Source organism: Protopterus annectens, chromosome 8.part1, assembly GCF_019279795.1.
Source record: "Protopterus annectens isolate FY-2018-M chromosome 8.part1, PAN1.0, whole genome shotgun sequence".
Lineage (NCBI taxonomy): Eukaryota > Metazoa > Chordata > Ceratodontiformes > Protopteridae > Protopterus > Protopterus annectens.
Window position 1 is genome coordinate 141,132,617 of NC_056742.1, and position 24,213 is coordinate 141,156,829.

The window sequence follows — 24,213 nt, forward strand, 5'->3', positions numbered from 1 at the left end:
AGTGCATATACTGCATACTCATCTTTCTGATTTTACTAAGTTCTTGTAACATATCTACTTACAATTGTGTACATTTATGCTACATATTTTAGACAAATTTCCATGCATTACACTATCTGTTACACTAGTAATATTATATTAATACTGATTAAAGTATATTGTTTCTTTCATTGTATTTTTGCTGTGCTGACCCTGAAAGCAGTCTAGGTGGATCTGTGCACTAACTTATAAATATATATATATATATTTCTATTTGTAAGTTAAGTCCTCTACACATTCTTGTGTCTTTGTTACATACATCATCAAGCAGACCATGCCACTGAAACATGAAACCTGGTAAAGTCTTCTGACTCATCATGGTCCCCAGATCTCACCTCCCATGCGGACACTAAGTAATGGACAAATCAGTCAGTGGGACTGTGCTTAATTGCTGTGGGAAGACTAGAGGATCAAAAAGTGTACTGAAAAGGTCTAACTTTCACTATACATTCTCCCACTTTCTTCCTTCGCATGCTTCCAATCATCTCATGCATGTGTTCTGAATAGCTGGAGCTCTTTACCCAGTTAATTTACATACATTGATACAGTCCATGTGTTTCCACAAAACCACATAAAACTGGCAAATTTCCTTGGAATACTTAACAGTAATAATAATAATAGTAATATCAGACATCTTAGAAACAGCATTGCTCGCATGTCATACCCCATATAACTACTTCTGAAAGTTTATTTTTTATTAATTTAACTTGTTAAACTGGGTAAGTGGCCTACAAAATGTAGATTTTTACCAGCCACATTATAGGTCACAAGGACAACAGTAGTGACTACTTCCAAAGATAACTTAGCTTAGTCAGTAAGCATCACGTTATTGTCAGGTAGTGGGAAATCAGAGTGTCTTAAGGAAACCCACATGGATGTAGAGAGAGAATATGCAAAACCTCACAGTTTGTTTAGCTTTCTATATATACTTCTTCCTAATACAGTTCAATCATTTCCAAGCTTTAAAATTCTCTCCCTCTCATTTTGTTTGTGAATTTGAAACTGTGATACCCCTGCAGTACATTTGAGACCATCTGTTTCTGTTTTTTTTTTTCATCCAGGTAAATCATTTTCTTTTCACCTCTGTCTCTCACTACTCAACACACAAATGTCATGTTTCATTTTTCTCTCTGATTATTTTGCTCTTATCTGCGATCTATCTGTGACTGCCATTTTGCTGCCCTACTGCTGTACTGTTGAATTGATTACATTCTGTCACTAGTCTTTTTTCCATCAATTTCTGTACTTTATTAAAATCTTCATGGTGTACTACATTGATACATATAGCCATAAAATGTTAAACATATTGAAGATTGAACAACACATTTTAAAACTATATACAATATGTACACTATTGCCTGGATTTTTATTTAATACATGTCTTAATATGACAGTTAATAATACATTAATTAGTTATACAGTTAGCAAATTATGGTGGTAACAATGTTCTCATAAAAATCAATAAGTGAACTTTATTCCAGTGATTCCTCTGAATAGTCCTAGGATATATTCTGCTTTCTTTTTTTCTAGTCCCTTTGAAGACTGCTTCTTTTAACAATGAGCAAAAATTCTTCAGACTGAGGTGGTGATGAGGTTTTTCCACTTCTTAGTTATGTTTCTTCTTGTCAAAGCCATAACAGTCTAAGCAGATAATGGGTTTCACTGTCTATTTTAGAAGTTCCTGTTATATTAAATAAAACTAACATCTTTGTCCAAGAGAATGTGTTAAACCATAATGCCCTTAAAAAGTCTTCTACTTTCTCCCAAAAAGGCTTTATTTGTGAGCATTCAAAAATATATGTGACCAATCTGCATTATAAAATTTCAAACACCACCAACATTGTATGTCATTACTGTTAAACCTGGTTATCCTGTTAGGAGTAAGGAAAGACCTATATAGAAATGTCCAAGAGGAAATACTCCAATATTGTGAGCATTAGATGTGCTTTGTAGAGTTTAATAATTGTTTTTTTGCATCCAGCAGTTACATTTGTATTATGTCCTAGGGTAATGCGTTTCCAAAAGTTATCATTATTATTAACATTATAATGCATAAGAATGTTATACAGTTTAACATTTGTATTCTCTATTTTATGTTCATTATATGCAATTTCATGTATAAGTTGAATTAAAATTGGCTTATTTTTGTATTGGAACTGTGATTCCATGAGATATTTCTGCTGAGTATATGTTTTAACATTATGTAAATAAATCCACTTGTGAGAATCTAAATTATATTCATTTACAAGACACTGTGTTCCTTTAATTCCTAAATCAATAAAGTATTGTTGCCAGCAGAAGTTTTTTACATTCCAGTTGTTGATTCTAGTAGTATTAATTTTGTCAAAAAAGTCTCTTGTTATTTTTATAGAAATAATCAATTCAAACCAGACTTTTAGATCTATGTAACCTATAATTGCGGTTTTGAATGTTTTTAAAAAGAGATTAATATAATTTGATTCAGTGAGAGAAGAGATGTTATATTGATAATAATTACATATATAATACCAGAAAAAGATTATCCTTTTCAGTAAAATGTGTTGTATCAGCTTTCATTTTAATGTTTTAATATGATGATGAAAAGCATTGTTTTTGGGAAACCAAGGGAATTTGAACATTATTTTGTTAATTTATTTTATTTGCTTTTTGTCTAGAGGAAGAGCTGCTAAAGCTTATATTATATATAATATTTTTTTATGAATTGTAATCTATCTTCAAAGCAAGTTATCATTTTGTTCCATTTGATAGTTAAATCTGTAATGGTGTCCAGGATTTTTTTGTTTCATGTCTTTAGTTTCTTCTAACATACTTGTTTGTGGATTTAGAGAAAGCATATGACAGGGTGCCTAGAGAGGAGTTGTGGTATTGTATGAGGAAGTCAGGAGTGTCAGAGAAGTATGTAAGAGTGGTACAGGATATGTACGAGGGTAGTGTGACAGCGGTGAGGTCTGCAGTGGGAGTGACGGATGCGTTTAAGGTTAGAGGTGGGATTACATCAAGGATCAGCTCTGAGCCCTTTCTTATTTGCAGTGGTGATGGACAGGTTGACAGACGAGATCAGACAGGAGTCCCCGTGGACTATGATGTTTGCAGATGACATTGTGATCTGTAGTGAGAGTAAGGAGCAGGTGGAGGAGACCCTGGAGAGGTGGAGATATGCTCTAGAGAGAAGAGGAATGAAGGTCAGCAGAACTAAGACAGAATATATGTGTGTGAATGAGAGGGAGGATAGAGGAATGGTGAGGATGCAGGGAGTAGAGGTGACAAAGGTGAATGAGTCTAAGTACTTGGGATCAACAGTTCAGAGTAATGGTGAGTGTGCAAGAGAGGTGAAGAAGAGAGTACAGGCAGGATGGAGTGGGTGGAGAAGAGTGTCAGGAGTGATTTGTGACAGACGAGTACCAGTAAGAGTGAAAGGGAAGGTCTACAAGAGGGTAGTGAGACCAGCTATGTTATATGAGTTTGAGACAGTGGCATTGACAAAAAGACATGAGTCAGAGCTTGACGTGGCAGAGTTGAAGATGTTAAGATTTGAACTAAGTGTGACAAGGATGGACAGTATTAGGAATAAGTATATTAGAGGGTCAGCCCAGGTTGGAAGGTTTGGAGACAAAGCCAGAGAGGCATGATTATGTTGGTTTGGACATGTGCTGAGGAGGGATGCAGAGTATATTGGGAAAAAGATGCTAAGGATGAAGATGCCAGGTAACAGGAAAAGAGGAAGGCCTAAGATAAGGTTTATGGATGTGGTGAGAGAGGACATGCAGGTGGTTGGTGTGACAGAGCAAGATGCACAGGACAGGAAGAAATGGAAACAGTTGATCTGCTGTGGCAACCCCTAACGGGAGCAGCCGAAAGAAGTCTGTTAACCAACATTATTATTTTTATGCAGTTGTGATATTATATTTTATTCAAAAATAAGAATTGTGACTTTGAATAATTAAATTTTAATCCTGCGTATGCTTGAAATGTATTAATTGTGAGTTTTATTGCCTTTAAATATTTGTGAATTTGAAAGAGTTAATAGCATGTCATCAACAAACATCATTATTTTTGAGTTGAAGTTATTTGGTGCTTCTATACTTTTTATTCTAGAAGTGTTTTGAACACAGACTGCTAATATCTCTATATCCAAAGCAAACAATATAGGAGATAAGGGACAACCCTGTTTAGTGCCCCTAGTAATGAGATATATTTAGAAGTAAAACAATGTATTAATTGCAAGTTTATAGTTAGGACTTTTGATAAGACTAATGGCATATATTTTAGGACAAATGGTATGTTTTGTTGTGATACAATACTTATTGTATATGCTTTGAAGTGTTCTTGTAATACGTTTTATATTGGGGAAAGCAAGAGGAATTTCAAGTCTATGTTACACGAACATATGAGGGATATAAAAAATGGTAAACTTGAAAGCCCTCATGCCATGCATTTTAACTGATGTCATAATGGTAATCCAGAGGGACTTCAGGGTACAACTTTGGAACAGTTGTTTTACATGGGACCTATTCAGGTATTAAGAAAAAAACATTTTATAAGGAAACGTATATTTTTAAATATGGTAACCCTGCTGGTGTAAATGTGGAATGTAATTAGAAAATTCTGATTTAATAAGTATTGTTATAATTGTTTAATGAGGCTACTTTATCAATTATGGAGTTGTATACAAGGTGCTGTACTGGGCTTTGTTTTTTAACTCTGTTGAAGGCAGTATTGTCGAGGCAGTAGAGGTTTTAATAAACTTTATATTTGGGCTCTAGACGTTTTGTCGTATATACTTGTTTATGTTTTCCAGTTGTTTGTAACATTATTTTTGAGTTGCAGTTATTTCGTGCTTCTATACCTTTTATTCTGGAATTGTTTTGAACACAGACTGCTAACAGCTGTATACCCAAAGCAAACAGTGCAGAAGATAAATGCCCCTAGTTAATGAGATAGATTCAGAAGTAAAACAACCTAATTTGACATAACCTTTATTATTGCTATATTTATTTTTACGAGTGAGAAAGATAAATTGTGTAGGAAAATTAAATATATCTAATGTTTTAAATAATTCCAATGTAAGGAGTCAAAGGCCTTCTCAATATCTAAATTCACATACAGCATCTTCTTTTCTGTTATTAAGGATGTGTATAAGAGTTAAAATTCTTCTGATATTATCATGGGTTTTTTTCTTATGTATAAAGCCAGTTTGAAGTGGATCAATTATTTGTGATAAGAGTTCTTTTAGTCTATATTTAAAGATTGACATAACATTTTATAATCATTATTTAAGAGTGAGAGGTCTTTATGAGGAGCATAATTGGGAATGTTGGTTTTCTTTTGGTACTGGTGTAACTAAAGAATAATTTCAAGATGGAGGAATAATTTCTTTGTTTTGAATTTCTAAGAGAGTTTTCTGTAAAAGTTTTATAACTTATGGTACAAATGGCTTGTACATTTCAGATAATATTCCATCAATACCAGCAGCTTTATAAGCTTTGAGCTGTTGGGTTTTTATTATTGAATTCTTTGTAAGTAATCTGTTTAAGCAAATTCATTTTTGTTTCAGGTGTAATTTTTTCCAGATCTGAGATACTTGGATCTACATTTGATTCTATATGTTCTAATTTCTCATTTAAAGAACTATAATATTGTCTGCAAGTATCTAAAAATATATCCGATCTCAGTATATGTTTTATTATCTTTATTATTTTTAATCATGACTTTATTAGTTTTAGATTGAGTCTTAACTCTTCTCATACCGCTCAACCTGAAAACTCAAACATCTGGGCAAAGGCCCATGAAAAGTAGGTACAACTGGTCAAAAACTGGGAAGCTGATTAATATAAATTTGCATACATAATCATGTAACCCTGCCCACTCCAATGGAATTGTGGGTTACCAACTGAAGTCACTAAATAGTAGTAAATAATGGCAGACATTTGAATTTCAGATTTCATATCCCACAGAAAATACATAATAATGCAACATCTGCATTTACAGGAGCAATATTTAAAATCTGTCACTATTTTTGGGCCTTCATCCCATGACTCCCACCATTATTTTGGCTTTGTACAGATTTCTTGCTCTGAGAGATTGAGATGTATGGCTGTACTGTACTCAATATAAATACACACATATGAGACTAATCATTAACATGTTTTATTATTAATAAAGTGGACTAAAGTATAAATTACCTGACTCGAGCAAGTTATACTCAGTTTTTTTCTACACGACGCAGCCTATCTGTGGTCTGGCAATGTTATGTGCTTTCGCATTATACCAACTCATTGTAACAAGCATCTTATAAAACAGCCACTCCATGCAACACTGCTTCTACTAGTAGCAGTATTATTTTATCAAACAAAACTCTAGCCTATAAAATACAACATTTTGCAGCAATGTATTGAAGCAAGCTCAAGCCGATAGTTTCTTCATCCACTCTTTGGGTTGATCTAGTAAATCAACAGTTATAAAAATCCAAATACAATCCGCTTTCTGCACACACCAATGAACAAGCCAACAAGCACACTCCAAATTCACTCCAAATTCAGAATAAAAACTAAATTAAGAGTGGGAAGTGACCCATCACCAGACCAGTGAAGTTCTCTGATTAGTTCAATTGCTTTTTCACAAAATGTACTCCAGTTTGGGATGACTATGTCTTATTTTTCCAAGTACCACTTCTGTAATGTTTCATCTAGATTTAAATATACTTAAAAGTTATGTAATGCACTATAAGTAGCCAGGAAAGCGCTAAGTACTTGCAAGATATACCTATGCCTCTCCAGATGCTTTACTAACAGTAAGTGGAGACTGGAGAGTAAGCATGAGTTAACTAAAGCAGACAGAACAACCCAAACACGTTCTTTGACTCAAGCCAGCATAATGTACCTGCAGGTGTTTTTATCCGACAACCAAAATTCACCTAATAGCTTCCAATAAGAAAATCTGTGAGGTATGTCGCTCAAAATGGATGCTGGATTTCTCCATGAAAAGTGCATGCTCTACAGTTTTTTACCTTTCCTTATTTGCAGATATTAGACTATTCTTGGGTCCATCCATTCTTTTTCTTCTCTCTCTGGTGTTTGGTTCTTTTTACCATTTATTTATTTTATTTAACATTTGTTTACTGGGAAAGTCTGACCTGAATGAGCCAATTTTCAGTGCAGGCCTAGGGAGAAATGCATATTTTTGTAACATGGGAGGAAACCAGAGCACTCAGAGGAAACCCACATTAATGCAGGGAGGACAAACATTCTACATAGAAGGCACCTCAGCTGAGAAATGAACTGGATTGGATCTTGCTGTGAGGTGACAATGCAAACCGCCGCACCAATGCACAGACTTATCTGAGAACTTGAGAGTTTCTCTCCTTACCCTCCTTTGAAAGTGGATTTTGCTCAGACAACATTGTGACAGAAAGAAATACAACCGCATGCTAAGAGCCATGTGTTTGTTTTAGCCTTTTACGATTATTTATCTGATTGTCTGTATATCATCAGATAACAGCAAAGTGCCAGAAATGTAGTTAACATTTTCAGGGCAGATCAGATTTCATTCATAATGTGATGCTCAGCTTGCTGAAGTTGTGGGCACACTCTGAACATAGGATGTAGTGTGGGCTGTAAGTATGAAGCAAACATTAAATAAATACACTGTAAAATATATTAATAACTAGGAAACAACTGCACAATGCTGGAAAAGATGTATGCACATTTATTTTGTTACAATCATGTGATGAATGGATGTGTAATGTGAATGTAATGTTTCCTTTCCTTAAAAAATGTGTATTTTTTTTTCTCATACTGTGCAATCCAGCAACACTAACCTCTTAGGAAAAGACAGTACAGATGTACTTATTTCAGAATGTCTGTCTGTCTGTGTATGTGTGTGCGAGTGTGAGTGTGAGTGTGAGTGTGTGTGTGTGTGTGTATGTGTGTGTGTGTTCTTTTGTTGCTAAAGAAACAAAATTTAGTAGATTAGGACAAGATAAGTCTTAATCTATTTGGAATAAATTGCTGCTTGATATGCATCGTTGGTGGTGGACCTCAAATGTTTAAGTGGTGAAGTTTGTGTGCAGTTTGAATTACACTTAACAAATAATTAAGAGTATACACTTCTTTTACTTCAGAAAAATGTATCTTAATTCACATTATCTTATTCTGTCAATGTTTTAAGTTAATAGTACTATTATTTTAAGTGTCCCTCCTTGATTTTCTCTGGATTTGTCCCTAGATTGGTTGAGAGCTATGGTTGGGGTGTGTGGGGGGTCGGACTGCTGTAACTTAATTTAGGTAAGAGTGAAAAAGGTTGACGCAAAGATGATGAATAAAGCTGGCAAGAATTTCCCATTGTTCTTCCATCTTCCCTTTTTTAACCATGCATCTGTGTTGGGGCAGAACTCCTCTTTTTCTAGCTCTCAGTCCTGCCCTAGTCTTTAAGCCATAACTTAAAACTGTAAATAAAAAATTGGGAATTGAAGGGGCCACTCAGAAATTCATGGCACCCCATTATTTTTCCCTCAAAACTGGTAAATACAGAGGAATGCAGTATGGTTGAGAGGTGTGACTCTTGTAGATTGCATATTTTGGTGACATGGCAAATGAGGCCACTTTTAATTATTCTACTGCTAAAGCCATTTTGTGAAAGAATTTCAAAATATTTTTGTTTAAATTTTCAGTTGTAACTGTTATAGATGTGTCATTACATTTATAGTTAGCTTTAGCTTTATGTAATTCATTTTGTAATCTTACTAGTTCAGATTCCCATTCAATTAACTTGCATGTATATCAAGCTAGTGATTTGCCATATATGTATGCTTTGAGTAAATTCCAAGCCATAATTATATTTGCTTCCTGTGTGTAATTTGTTTTTAGAAAAAAATCTACCACAGAAATTAACCAGGGCTTATAGTCTTTTAATTTGGTTAGGCAGGCTGGTATTCTGGATACAGATGGAAATTTCTTTTATATTGTTTCAAGTTTTAGGATGAGTGTTTTAGGGTCTGAAATTGGACAGGGTGTAATATTAAACCCTAATATTGTTGTTATATCTTGAGAGATTAATATCTTATCAATTACAGTTTGTGTATCATTGTTAAATGAAAAATTAGTAAAATTTAATGGGGACTTCCAAGATGGCTGCACACTACAACAGCTTAACTTCAGCTCTCCCTGTGTGAAAACAGAAACTGTGAAAAGGCACCCACAGATGTTGCAAGTTTGAGTAAAATTCAGTTACTAGCGAGTAAGTACACTGCCTAGATGTCAGTAAAGAAGAAACTAAGAGTGCAAACAAAGTCAAATAGGAAAGGTGAAGAGAAAACACTGACTTGAAGAATCCTGCAGCAATTCAGCAAACAGCAATTCAAGCTCCAGCTTAGGTGCAAGAGATGGCTTCCAGTAATCTACAGGAAAAAATAAGTCAATGTGCTCAGAGCTGACTAAAATAAAAGAAACACTGAAGGAGTACAGTAACTCAAATAATAAAAGGCTGGAAAATAGATGAAGCTTTAAACAGATATTCAGATGAGCTGACAAAAGTGCAAAACTCAGAGGGTGAAATGAAGAAAACTTTGGACGAGTATGAGACTGCTCAAAAAGAGATGTTTCAAAAAGTGATACAATTAGAGGACAGATCATGTAGGAAAAAATCTGAGATTTTTCTGCTGTACCAGTGAAATTAGAAGAAATAGACTATTAATTTTTATGAAGTCACAAAGAAGTAACTCTATCAGTATTCCACAGCAGGAACTTTTAACTGAAAGGACACACCATATGTATGCTACAAATATAGCCATGAGAAAGCAGTTAAGACCTTTATTAGTAAGGATGCAAACCCACAAGCAGAAAGAATTAATTCTGACAAAACTGTGGCGAAAGGACAAAGTATCAACAGTTTGAGACAATGATGTGTTTGTGGAAAATGATTATTCACTGTACTCCTGGCTGAAGAGAAACACATTTATTTCAGTAATCAGGCAATGTCCAGAGGCACGTGTAAGATTCAAGCTGCTGTATCCAGCTGAAATCAGAATATTTTTCCCTGGAGAATCAAAGTAATTTTTTGACGCAGAACAGGCTAAGGAGGAAATGCAAAAGTCTGTCCATCAAATAATCAGCTATCAAGTAGAAGAGAATTCTCTTTTTTTCTGATGATAAAGCCCACAGAGAGAGTTTGCCAGTGTGACCCTTTCCATTGTCCCAAAGAAAAATGCTTGACAGACAAAAAAGCACAGGAGTTAACTAGAAGAACTGGGAACACTGTGGAACTGAACCAGAATCTGCATTTGAGGAATGGAGATGAATAGAAAGAAGAGCAGCAACACAAACTTTAGTGAATAAATGTCAGACTGCAAAGCATCAATCATATTTATGAAATCTGGCTACATAAGAATAAGTGGAAAGACTGCACTCTGGTTGACTTTGTTAAACTTAAACTTAAGAGAAACTGAAAAACATTTGTCTCACTTCATGTCATTAATGTTTGGAATTACTCTGAGGGGAGAAAGAAGGAAAAGATAACTTTAAATAAAACAAATTATTTTCTTAACAGTGTTTCTATTAAACTTTTTAGTAGTTTTTGTATGTGATCAGGTTATTAATGTAAGCAGATGTCTTTTCTTTTTCTTCCTCTTCACTTTCTTTCTTCTTTTTGGTATTAAGAAATATGGACATTACAGTGCAAGATGCGAAGAAAAGCTACAAAAGCACATATAGGTTAGTAGACTGTAACCTTAGGTTGTTCTGTGGGGGATGGTGTATAAAATACACAGATCATAATATATGTAGAGCTGATAAGGTTTTTCTTACTTTCGCATAGCTGAATGTATGGATTAAGACCCTTGGCTTAATCTAATAACAAATTTTACATGGAAACAAGTAAATATGAGAACACTGAATATAATAAAAAGTTTTCCTTTAGCAATAAATGTTTCAGCTCGTCTTTCAGGCTGCAACAGAGGACTGCAGTTTTCTGTTTACTCTTACTTTTCCATGGAGGCAAACTGATAACAGGGCAATAAAGGACAGAACACTAGTTTCTTCAAGCCTAAAAGTTAATGATTTCTGAAAGTGTGCAAATAGTTTTCACATCTGGGTAGGAGGAATAAAGATAAAAACATGCACCAATTAGTGCAAGTAGAAGCACAGGCAATAGTGTGAGTCTTAGTGTGGACAACCTCAATTAAGGGTTAATTAGGGCCTGTTTTAGCTTTTGTCTATCTGGCACAAATATTCCTATCAGGAGAGTTAAACATCATTACTTGAAAATGTACATACAGTAGGTATGTATGTTTGTGTTAAGTTAATAGACTATGAGTATGTTATAGGGGTGTGTTTTTTTTGTTTGAGGATTCTTATTAAAAGAAAAAGTATTGTAAGATAATGACATAAATTTCAATGTTGATGATAACACAAAATGTATATGGGATTAACCTGCCAAACATTAATGGGTGTATGTTCACAAAAGCTACAAAAAAGACATTTTAAAAAGCTGCCTTATATACTAGGTGGAAATAATGACTTCTTACTACAGTGATGAACCTTTCCATATTATGGAAAGGCCACAAAAGTACCTCACAAAGAGGATCCTAGGCTATAAACACATGTTCTACATGGACAGACTAAAAAAACTCCAGCTATTCTCATATCGTCTACTAAGAGGTAATCTCTGCTCGACTTACAAAGCCATGTCTGACCCAACTCTGTTAGAAATGCTACAGCTAAAAAAACCCCAATCCCTCTGCACCACACACTCCAGAGACCTCAACCTCATTACCACAATCAGCAGAACATGCTGGAGGGACAGGTTCATAACTCAGAGACTGTCCATGCTCTGGAATAGACTTCCCATACATGTCAAGCAGAGCACCTCAATGGCCCTCTTCAAGAGAAATCTTGATGAGTGGATGGGAAATAGAAAGTTCACCCCGGGGATCCCTCCAGTGGCTCTACTTGATAGAGGCACTGGGAACTAACATCGGGCTGCACGATGCCAGGGCACTTCTATGGGCTAGGCTTATAAAGGCTCCAGGGCCATTAGCCTAGTACACACCTATGAACCTATGCTGGAATGTGAGTGGTCTCACAGGTATAGAAGAAAAAGAAAGAATACTTAATTATATTAATAAATGGAGAGTGCAAATGGCAATGTTATAGGAGACACATTTGGAAAGAATCGAACATGTGAATTTGATAAAGAAAGGATTTCAAGATGGATATTCTACAGAATATGGAGACAAAGGAAAAATGGAGTACTTATATTAACTGCTAGAGGAGCTCCAGTAGTAATACAAGAGGAAAAAAAAGATTATAATGGCAGATTTGTAGTAGTAAGGGGCTACTGTCAAGGGATGAGGATTACACTTGCATGTATTTATACTCACATTTATGTCGCAATGGAGATTCCTGGGTCGCAGCGGTTAGTTTTGTTGCCTCACAGCAAGAGGTTTTCCGGTTTGATTCTCGGTTGGGGTGCCTTCTGTGCGGAGTCTGCATGTCCTCGCTGTAGTCACGTGGGTTTCCTCCAGGTGCTCTGGTTTCCTCCCACATTCCAAAGACATGCAGTAGGAGGACTGGACATTCTAAATTGGCCATATATTCTACCTAAATCTGCTGTTTTGGAGCATAAAAACATTTTTGGTGAAATAATTAGCTTTTAGCAGGGAATATTACTTATAAGTGGGGACTGTAATTTGAATGCAAAAATGAGCATGTATCGGGGGCCTAAAAGGGAAAGTATAACAAAAATGATTCGATTTTTGAAGAAATTCATGAAAATATTTGGTATGAAAGACATGAATTCAGTAGAAGGACCTCTGAGAGAATTTACATATTATTCCACAAGGTACAATAACTGGGTTGGACTTGACAGAAATTATATTTCACAGGAACACATTTAATTGAGAACTTTGATACATGTTCAATAACTTTCTCAGACCATGCAACAATATTTAATAAAATAAAAATGAAGTAAAGACGAGACACTAGCACTTCCCCACCTACATGTTAAAAAGAGAGGAATTTAAGAAATGGGTAGTGGAAATTATCCTGGAGTTATTAGGGAAGATACAAAGTACTCCAGATGTTATACCTAGTAAGTGGAATAAAATGAAACTGGAGTTTAAAATAGGGTAGAAATAAAAGAAAAAGAGATCTGGTTAAGAAGTAATATGCATTATTTAGAGGGGCTGGCAAAGGTTAAATTATTACAAAATAAGTGAAATCTCACACAAGAGGAGGTGCAATTGCACAGTGCTTAAGGGAAAATAAGGGAGTACCAGGAAAATATTTATGAGTTTAGATAAAGATTGCTGTTAAGGAATTGTTTTTTGATAATAACTCCAGAGCACAAAAACTTTTGGCACAAAGAAGGTCGTTGCCAAACTTAGGAACCCTACAACAAGAAAAAATAACCTGAGATCCTATAGAGGTATTAGAAAAATTTTGGAAATTTTATGAAAATTTGTTTATAGCAGAGAAGTGAGGAATCAAGAAAAAGCACAAAAGGAAATATTTATGGAAGACTTAAATATGCCAAAGTTAATGGTAGATGAGGCTGAACAACTAACAGTTATGATAGGAGGAGATGAGATTAGATAAAAATGGTGATGGTTAGTTGTTGAGCCTCATCTACCTCTATGTGAAAGTCGCCAGGAATAGATGGCATTCTGGTGGAAGTCTGGAAGTTAGAAGGGATGAAAATGATAAAGATCGGGAACATTTTGTTTAAGAGTATTTTAAAAAGAGGGGAGGCACCAACATCCTGGAAAAAAGCTGTGGTAGTTGTAATACCTAATGACACTAAAGACCCATCTGATCCATCTTCACATAGGCCCATTTCAATTTTAAACCATGACTATAAAGTGCTTATGTCTACAATGGCTAAAAGAATGGAAACAGTGATGCCAAAATTGATGGATGTGGACAATGTGGGTTTGTGGTGAGAAGACAAAAATTTAAGAACATTTAATAGAACGATGATCCAGAGGAAAGCAGAATGCAGGAAAATACTGCTGTTATTGGTGGGTTTTGATAGAGAGAAAGCATACAACAGAGTAAGTTGAGATTTTATGAGTAGGGCAATGGAAGCGTTTGCATTTCCTGATAGAATAGTAAGGTTAATTATAATATAAGGTTTACCTAGAGAGTCCTGCTTACTCTATGTCCTGCTGAAAGGATTTAAATCTAGTTAAGAAATTTATTTTAATTTTAATATAGTCAGTACTCTGCAGTATGTATTTGATATGTTGAGAGCTTAACCATTTTTACATTAATGTGTATATAACCAAAATCAACCCCCAACCATATATATCTACATCTATCTATATATCTATATCTATATCTATAGCTATATCTATATCTATCTATATATGTGTATACGTATATAGACATATACAGCTATAAACCAACACATATATATTCAGGTTTGATTCTCAGGTGGGTTGATTTCTATGTGGAGTCTGCATGTCCTTCCTATGTTTGCATGGGTTTCCTCTGGGTGCTCCTGTTTCCTCCCACATTCCAAAGACATCTAGTAGGTGGACTGGACACTCTAAATTATCCAGAGGTTGAGTATATGTGTGAATGTTTGGTAAGGAAGAACAGCTGTGGCAGAGCTTGCCACCTGGTGGTGTGAGCAATGGCTCTAGATGATTGTCACTGTTGAAGTGACACCCCACCCCCATGTGCAAAAATGGAAAAAGTGTTGTGGATGGATGGATGAATGATCACAGGGAATCCCATAAATCTATAAATGTAAAAAAAATTGTGTGTGTGTATGTGTGTGTATATATATATATATATATATATATATATATATATATATATATATATATATATATATATATATATATATATATATATATATATATATATATATAGATTCACTAGAGAATCTCGAGATACCGAAATCTCAGATTTCAGTATCTCAAGATGAAAACAGTGAATTCTGGAAATGTCGGTGGTTCAAAAGCTCGCCGATTGCAAAGGCAAAACTGCCACAGACTGGCTGCTACGGTTAGCTACAACCCTGACAATGGGTGCAAGCAAGCGGGTAACAACAGCCCTGACATCCACTGCAACCATGGCTGATAAACCTGCCATTGCTCCTGGGATGATCGGCACAGTATACTCCACAATCAAGTCACAAAAGGAACACCCTGCACTATTGTTGGATGGGCATATGTTGAATCTGGAGAAAGTAAACAAGAAGAAAACGTACTCAAACTGCAAATGGAAATGTGCCCAGAAGTGTAAAGGTAGGGCTATCACGCAATGTGTACCTGAGGGGGAACTGCTGCTCAAAACAGTAGGGCATAACCATAGTGGGGACCCCACCGAGATTGAACGGTATCATATGTGTGCAACGTTAAAGGTGAAATCCGAGTTATCCCGTGACATGCCATGCATAATCGTGGATGATGCCCTTGCATCCACATCCAGCAATATCATGCCCAACCTACCAAATTGGAGGGCACTGCTGCAACAGGTGGGGAGGGTGAGAAGGAAGCAGGCTAAATGTACAGGTGCCTGTGTTAGTACATTGCAGGAGATTAATGTAGCTGACTTCCCCCACAAAGTCCGGTCCATTTGTTAGTAACAGGCAAAGTGGTAGTGGTGTTCACAACAGTACAGAACCTGATAGATCTTAGCACAGCCACTATATGGCTAATGGATGGCACGTTCTTCCATAAAGGTGTCATATGCTGCCAACTGTACAGTATACACGGCCTGGTTAAGTATGGTGGCTTTAATAGGTCTGTACCATTACTCTTCTGTTTAATGAGCAAGAAGTCCCTTAAGGCCTATAACTATATGTGGCACTGTGTGCTGGAATTGCTGGCAGAACATAGCTGCAACACTCAGCTGAAGTAACATGTTAACGGACTTTGAGGTAGCTGCCATCAGGAGCATTAAAGGGAATCTACAAAGTGTGACGTCCAGAGGGTGTCTCTTCCACTTTGGCCAGAATATCTGGTGTAAAGTACAGCAGCTAGGGCTAGCACATAGGTATAATACCGTCATGGCATTCCAGTTGGCTGTGAAGTCACTTGTCGCCCTAGCATTCCTGCCAGAAGAGGAGGTGAAACTGGCATTCGACCAATTGAGAGACTCATTTCCATGTGAGGGGAAGGACCTACTACGGTACTTTGGGGACTGGTATGTATTTGGTAGGACACTTAAATTTGCTACCAGAACAACAACATGCTGTAGATTTCCCCCGCTCTTTCCCATAACATTCTGGAATGTGCATGCTTTGAATGCTCTCTTCATTCCATGCACACAGAACAGTGTGGAAGTGTGGCACCACAGACTGAAATCACTGTTGGGATGCAGAGCCACTGACCTGTCTTTATTGCTGCATGTGTTAGGAAGGGAACAGGACAGGGTGGAGGAGTCTCCAAAGCACGGGCATGTAGTTAAACGGCACGGGCAGTTTGAACATGTGCTGCAGAACAAGGTAACGTATGGCTGTTTGGACTTTCTCACAGCAATTTCTCGGCTGCTGAAGGTGTAACTAGTGGAAGGTGTGTCTATTGCAGTTGCTCGCCATCTGCTGGTGTGTTTCCCTCTTGTCACTAAGTGGTGCGTTGTGGGGTATTCGGATTGGGCACTCTGTACATGTTGCATTAGAGGTGCTGCTGGCACACTGCGGTTGGTGGATGTCGTACTCGAGTGTTGGCTGCATTACTGGGGCTGTGGATGTTTGGTTTACGGTGTTTACTGGAGTTCTGGACCATACTTAAATAAAGGCACTTGTCATGGTTTTGACATTCTGATATCGGAGCTTATATTTCTGGTGTTTCCGGATGTTTGCGTGGTTATTTATGGTTGTTTGTCGGGTATTGGTGACTCGCCCTTTTACGTGTCAGTTATTTGGGGGATTGGGTATTACTGTCTCGCCCTTTTAAGTGTCGGTTATTCCACACTCGGCATTTTCCGTTTTCGCCGTTTTCGTCTCGAGATACCGTAGTTCGAGATTTCCGTATCTCGAGATTCTCTAGTGTTTCCATATATATATATATATATATATATATATATATATATATATATATATATATATATATTTATGGAACCACTACTAAATCCCGAAAAAACAAACTACCGACACCCAAAATCCCGAGACCAAATACCCGAAACACTAAAATACCGAAACATCAAAACCGAAAACTACACTCAACATACACCACACACATACACACACCATTCCCCCAGAACACAAACACAGAAACCTAAACTACACCCACACCGCCCCCTATTTAAACATTCTAACTCCAAGGTCGTATTACATGCACAAACACATGAAACACCACCACACACCTACATTCCCCTCGCACACACACACATCACAGTCACAACACACACTTACACACTAAACCCTAACCAACACACTTAAACATAGATACTTACCTGACCTTCCACCATACCACAATAACTGAAGCGCGAATGTCAAACTCCCAATGATCGGGATTTTGAAATTTGTGCTTCTGGTCTTTCGGTAATTAGGGGTTTCGGCTATATAGTCTCGAAAGTTTGAAATTCGGTATTTCAAACTTTTGAGATTATGTAGTGATCCCAAATATATACAAACATATACATATACTTTTTAAATGGTTGAATTTATGACAGTCAAATCAATGACAATTTATGCTCAAAATGCAAATCAATGAAACAAAATGAAGCAAATAAAAACCTCCCACACAAATCACTCGGGGGACAAGCCAACCAACACACCCACACCCCATGCAAATTATATATACCAATTCCAAGATCACACTACAGATGAGAAAAGTCAAATTCCCCAATCTCAACTGTTCTGCAATGTCACATAGACAAAAAGATAGTACAGTTCGATCAAATGCATTTCAATCATCAGTATAGGATATTTTTGCCTTTGATGAAAACAACATTTAACCAACTGAATTATAACTGTGTGTGTGTGTGTGTGTGTGTGTGTGTGTGTGTGTGTGTGTGTGTGTGTGTGTGTGTGACTGTGTGTACATTTACGCATATATGTATACATAATCCTCACTAGTATCACATCTACTTGTACTACTCCTATATCCTCATCTGTAACTCATATCTGTAATATTCTCTCTGGGACATCTATACCCACCACCGATACTTTTGAATTCATGGACATTAAAAAGGCAAGCCAATTAGATTTACATGATAAGTTCTCAAAATTCACCTGCAAGATATCCAGTCCCCATGCAGCCTTGTCTATCACTTATGTCAATGAAGTTTACTCCCATCTAACAAATGGCACAAAACAGACAGTCCCAGTCAGATAAAGATATATTGGGAAATATAAAAATAAGCCACCTTGTGGGAGTACCAGCATCAATAATCCCTATAATAAATAAATAAAACGAATTAAGACATGTAATAAAGCAAAGTCCTCCCACAATAAGGACTGTTTAAAAAAATCAAAATAAGCAAAAGTCTGAAAATTACCCTAAGGCAGATTAAAATGGAACACATTAAAATCGGCATCCAAAGTCAAAGATAATCATAAATCCATAAACAAAAAAAGTGGAAAAAAGTGCCAAATGTAAACTTATAACCAAAAATAAGGCACTGGAAGGTTCATCAGAATAAAATCCACTGTTTTATTGATCGCACACGATATTAAAAAATGTAAAACACATCCAGAACGCATTAACTGTGTCACCGTGTGTTCGTCACAAAAACTTCTTCAGATGAGCATACCAACTTCTGAAACCCCTTTATATACAGAAACATGCCCAACTGATCAATAAACAAACTATTATACTTTTAAAAGCAGTGCAAATAAACTATATACACAATGAAACACAATAAATACAGAACTGCATAGAAAATCATTTGTTGGTCAAGCAGGAATCTTGTAAAAAAACATACATTATTTACAATTTGTCAAAACGTATAAACAAAAAATGTTTAAAAATGTTTAAAAATATAAAACTTTTTTAAAACCACATTTAAAACACTGTTGTGTAGGTCATACAAAATGTAAAACAGCACTGTCTACTGGACAGTCACATAATTTAAAGTTTAGCTGACCTAAGCTTTAAGACTGGCTTCAATAAAACTATCTCATTCAAACCAGGATACCTAGTAGCTTCAAGAACTAGTTGCCAATACAGTTCCCTGTATTCTAGGTGTGTTTCCCAAGGGCCACCCCTAGGATCAATGGGCAATATTTCTATTACATAAAAATGAAAATCAGCTCCTGCACAGTTCAGAGTATGTTTGTACAGAGAATTGTTACTGTTCATCTTTTTTATATCGTACCTGTGTTCATACATCCTTGACTTTAATTTTCTCTCAGCTTTGCCTATATAGAATGCTTCACATTTGTCACACGAGGCTAAATAAATAATTCCATTAGTACTGCAGTTAGCAAAACCGTTTGTCTTAATAAGTCTGTCTCTACTTTTCAGATGAACCATCTCTCCAACTTTGACATAAGGGCATTGGGCACAACAACCACACTTGTGTGTGCCCCTTTTGTTAGAAAGATACCATTCCCCAAAATGGTTTTAATACAGCGTCCCCTTCTGTAAATACACTTAAAAGGTTTATCAAATATATACTGCGGGTCTGCTGTACTAGCAAATCTGTTCCATTCTCTTTGTATAATGTTTCTGGCCAACCCAGCATCCCCGTCATAAGTAATAACCAAAGCACTATTGTACCCATTATCACCTGACCTCTCCGATGTTTGAATATTTTCAAGGTCCTGATTGTCACTCCCGAAAATGGGGGCAAACCTATCTTTTCTTACCTCTACTCCCTGCATCCTCACCATTCCTTTATCCTCCCTCTCATTCACACACATATATTCTGCCTTAGTCCTGCTGACCTTCATTCCTCTTCTCGCTAGAGCATATCTCCATCTCTCCAGGGTCTCCTCCACCTGTTCCCTACTCTCACTACAGATCACAATGTCATCTGCAAACATCATAGTCCACGGGGACTCCTGTCTGATCTCGTCTGTCAGCCTGTCCATCACCATTGCAAATATCACAACTCCTGTTATTCTTACAACTTTCTAAGTTTATAAGAGCAATATTTAAAATCTGTCCCTATTTTAAGGCCTTTATCCTCCCATTACTTTAGGCTTTGTCAAGTTTTAGAGCTGACTGGCAGTGGTATTACTTGCACTGCACTGTTTGTAACCACAAATGGATGGATGAATACTCTACTACAGTGTAAGTCTTAAGCTCTTTTACAGCACCTGATTTCATCTTATGCAGTTTCTAACAATGGCCTGCAAAATGTAGAGTGCAAGTCATGGCATACAATAAAAGTGAATAATTATCGGGGGGGGGGGTAGAACTTAATTTACTTAGGGAATAACTTTTATGTCAGAGATGTGTAGAAGTCATTGCTGCTGTATTCTGTAATTCTCAGATGATGTACATACCTAAATTTTCTTTTCTTCCACTCCGCGGTTTACAGTACACAACCAAGTTGGACATTTCAACAGCTACCTCTTGTTTCTTCTCCAAGACTCCCAACAATCCATCCTATTACCAGGAAAAAGTGTATTAGTAAATTTTCCTATTTTGTAAAATAGAAAACACTTTTTTATGTTAGTTAGGTTAGTCTGCAGACCTGGCTTGCAGGTTTTGCATTTCAGAAGATGTAAAACAGACCATTAAGATTCATTACTCATGGAGATTATTCAGACTTGAAATGGTTTCCATAAATTACTGATTATGTCAGTAATGGTCTATTAATTTAATAAGCTACTAGGTCATATTGACAAGCTAAGTTTAATCAGTCTGTTACAATGAACCAGCTTATATGAATAGTTTAAAACCTATATTTAGAAAATTGGCTTTTATTTCCTAGCAACTGATGGGCTGCTTGCCATGCATTACAATGACCCAATATTGCATTTCCAGTGCTTTTTCACCCATTCAAGCATTTTAGTACTTACTGTGCCCTTAGTTGTGGAATGCAGCATCATAACAAAGTTAGAACTGTCCTGCTTGTTTATTTCAGAATTGTTTTCTAAGATGAAAGAAATACTTCACAAAGTAGTACTTTCTGCATCTTCTGTTTATATTTTTTGCAACTGTCATGGCCTTTATTTTTAAGATAATGCAGTCAGTGGTCTGGAGCAGCTAATTTAACTGAAACACTCACTACACACTGGTGTTGTACTCACTCTCTCATCTGTTTAAACATGATCAACCAGATAGCATTACAGTGTGGTGCCTTGTCCTTTACATTCCATGCATGAACACTATCCTCCAGTTCACAATTTATAGTCAATATGCAGCCAGTTAAGGCACCATTAATAAATATGGATGAGAAAAGTGCTGGGTAGAAGCATGCATACCACTTAAGCACGTCTTCTACTTATTATACTTTGTATTATTCGACTCTTCCCTCATCTGGGAAAGGCTGTAGTTTAAATGCCATACAGTCCTCAGAGTCCGAGAGTTCCAAACCAGTGGAATGCCTCTATAAATGAGTATCACAATTGGAGAAAGTTAAAATCAATACTAATGAATATAGTCACCTGTGTGCGTCACACACCATGTTTTCACAAATGTTGGTCTTCTGATGAAAATGAGGTGCCTATAATTATAATCCTCAGAAGATTTATTCATTTATTTATTGACCGGGAAAGTCCACTGGGCCAAGGGCCCATTTTCAATGGAGGCCTGAGGAGAAAAGCTCCAAAAATTGTTACAGAAATTATTTAAATAATATCATCTTTAAATTGTGCAGGCAAGTTACAGAAATGTTAAATATTACAACTGAAAAACAGTGATATAATCCATACAATCAGAAATGTGCAAGTCTTTAAGTAATTCAGTTTACAAAGTCACATAAGGAAAATAAGAATTATGTACATTTATACAGTTCAAAAGGCTATTGACGGGAGAAGAGTTTGAGAAGAAGAGCAGATAGCCGATATAAAGACGTTTATAAAGTATTTGTTGTTGGATGTTTCAGACTAAGGGACATACTTAAGGTGGTTTAGCCATGTGATTACAGGAACATATCTGGTGATTGAGACAGTGATCGTTCAGTGCTGCTTTGAATGTTCTTAAACAGTCTAGTTGGCTAATAGTTGGAGAGAGAGCATTCCATAGTTTGGCAATGGCATGGGGATAAAGGCATTGTCCGGGTCTATATTATATGAATGAAGTTTTATAACTTTGAATTCCATATGATCAACATCATATGGTCGAAGTTATAAAACTTCGAATAGTTAGAAAAAAAAAAAGAGAAAACAAAAAAGTAACCTAACAGGTTAAAGCAGGAAGGCAAGCCACCCTGCAGTCCCACACCCCCTGCTCTTTAAATATACCAACTCTGAGATCGCACTACAGTGCAGTAAAGAGAAGTCTTCCTAATACACATTATAGTGCAGTCTCGGAGTTGTTATATTTAAAGAGTGGGGGGGTGTGGGGGGTGCAGGGGGCTTGCCCCTCTACCTACAACCCTTAGTTTACGGTTTATTCTTTTAACTTTTTTTTTCACTATTTGAAGTTTTATAACTTAGACCATATGGTGTCGATCATATGGTATTTGAAGTTATAAAACTTTGTTCATATAATATAGACCCCGCATTGTCCATCTCTTTTGTTGGATTTAGTTATGGTTAGGAATTGTTTATTAGAAGACCTAAGATTCTGAGTTGGGGTGCATGTTTGTATCACCGTTTTTCGAGAAAGGCAGAAATTTGGATTGTATAGTAATTTGTGGGTAAGAGTTAAATGGGTGTAGTAAAGGTAATGGGGAATTCAAGCCAGTTTAAAGGTTTAATGGCCAGGCAGTAGGTGTGTGCGAGTTGGCATATTGGACACAAACTTTGCTATTTTACTTTATGAAGACTGTTAATGAATATATTAAAAAGCAATGGCCCAAGAATAGACCCTTGGTGGACTCCTGTATTGTTGATTAGGTATTCGGATTGTTTGTATTGCCATCTGACACATTGTTTTCTATTATGAAGATAGTTGTGGAACACACAGATAGTTGTGGAACACACAGACAGAAACACAAAACACACACCTACATTCGCGGAGGCTCTCAATAAAAATCTGCTCAAGCAACAGAGACCTCCAAAGCAAAAACGCAAGCAACCTCCACCCCCCAACACAACCCAAATGACACAAAGCCCACAACCTCAGTGTGCCACTCAACCACAGCCCATAAGGCATAACAATGTACCCAACACTCTAGTCATAGGTGACTCTATAGTCAGGCACACTGATGTTCCACTCACCAGGCTAAACAAGGAGAAAGTTACTGTCAGCTGCCTGGCAGGTGCCAGGATCCACCACATAATGCACGCACTCAGGTCACTCCACAACAAGTACAAATGTGACTCTGTCATTGTCCATGTTGGTGTGAATGACCTGAGACATACCTCCCTGGACTACATGAAAAGAGACATGGAGGAGCTCTCCAATGTTGTAGCCCAGGCAGGTATGACCCTGGCCCTGAGTAGCATCCTGCCATCACCCAGAATGATACCACAGTACAAGGACAAAATAATTGACTTCAACAATTGGCTAAGCTTCTGGTGTCATTTTAAGGGGATCCAGTATCTGCCTGGGATGACATGATCGACAGACCACGATGCTTTGCCAGAGATGGCCTGCACCTGTTGCCCTTGGGATTCTGGATACTGGCTAAGACTCTTGCCACCCCTATAGTGCCTTTTTCAGGCAAGGTTCAAATGACAAATTCACCACCGTAACAGGTGCAAGCAAGCAAAATCTGAGGGTAATGCTACTCAACGCTAGAAGTCTAAACCTCAAAATGCATACACTCAAGGCACACCTTAAAATGGAGAACATTGACATCTATGCAGTGACAGAGACCTGGTTCAAGGCTCCAGAAAGCACCCCTGCATTACCAGTCTATAATTCATACCACACCTTTCGGCCACCTAACCTGGACCGAAACATTAAAGGCGGAGGCGTGTCCATATTCATTAAGGATATCCACACATCCAGGCTAGTTGCTCAGCATAATGCATCTGAGATTATCCAAGTGCAACTAACTCTGGGCAAGACCGCAATCTAAATTTTAACTTGCTACAGAACCCCACTATGCCCCAGGATTCTCACTCCTCATTTCTTGATACACTGGAAAATATTAGGGTACAAACCAACACCCTAATAATGGGCAATTTCAACTACCCCACCATTAACTGGGAAAACTACTC

General features: G+C 36.8%; 1 protein-coding gene across 2 annotated transcripts in view; it reads right to left on the reverse strand.

Annotated features, from left to right (window-relative positions):
- Positions 1 to 24,213, reverse strand: part of PLCG2 (phospholipase C gamma 2) — a 1,878,649-nt gene that overhangs the window by 233,759 nt on the left and 1,620,677 nt on the right. For both annotated transcript variants that reach the window (XM_044081788.1, XM_044081789.1), the window contains exon 27: positions 20,440 to 20,542. In XM_044081788.1, the coding sequence (XP_043937723.1) occupies positions 20,440 to 20,542 (103 nt within the window). The remainder of the gene's footprint in view (positions 1 to 20,439; positions 20,543 to 24,213) is intronic.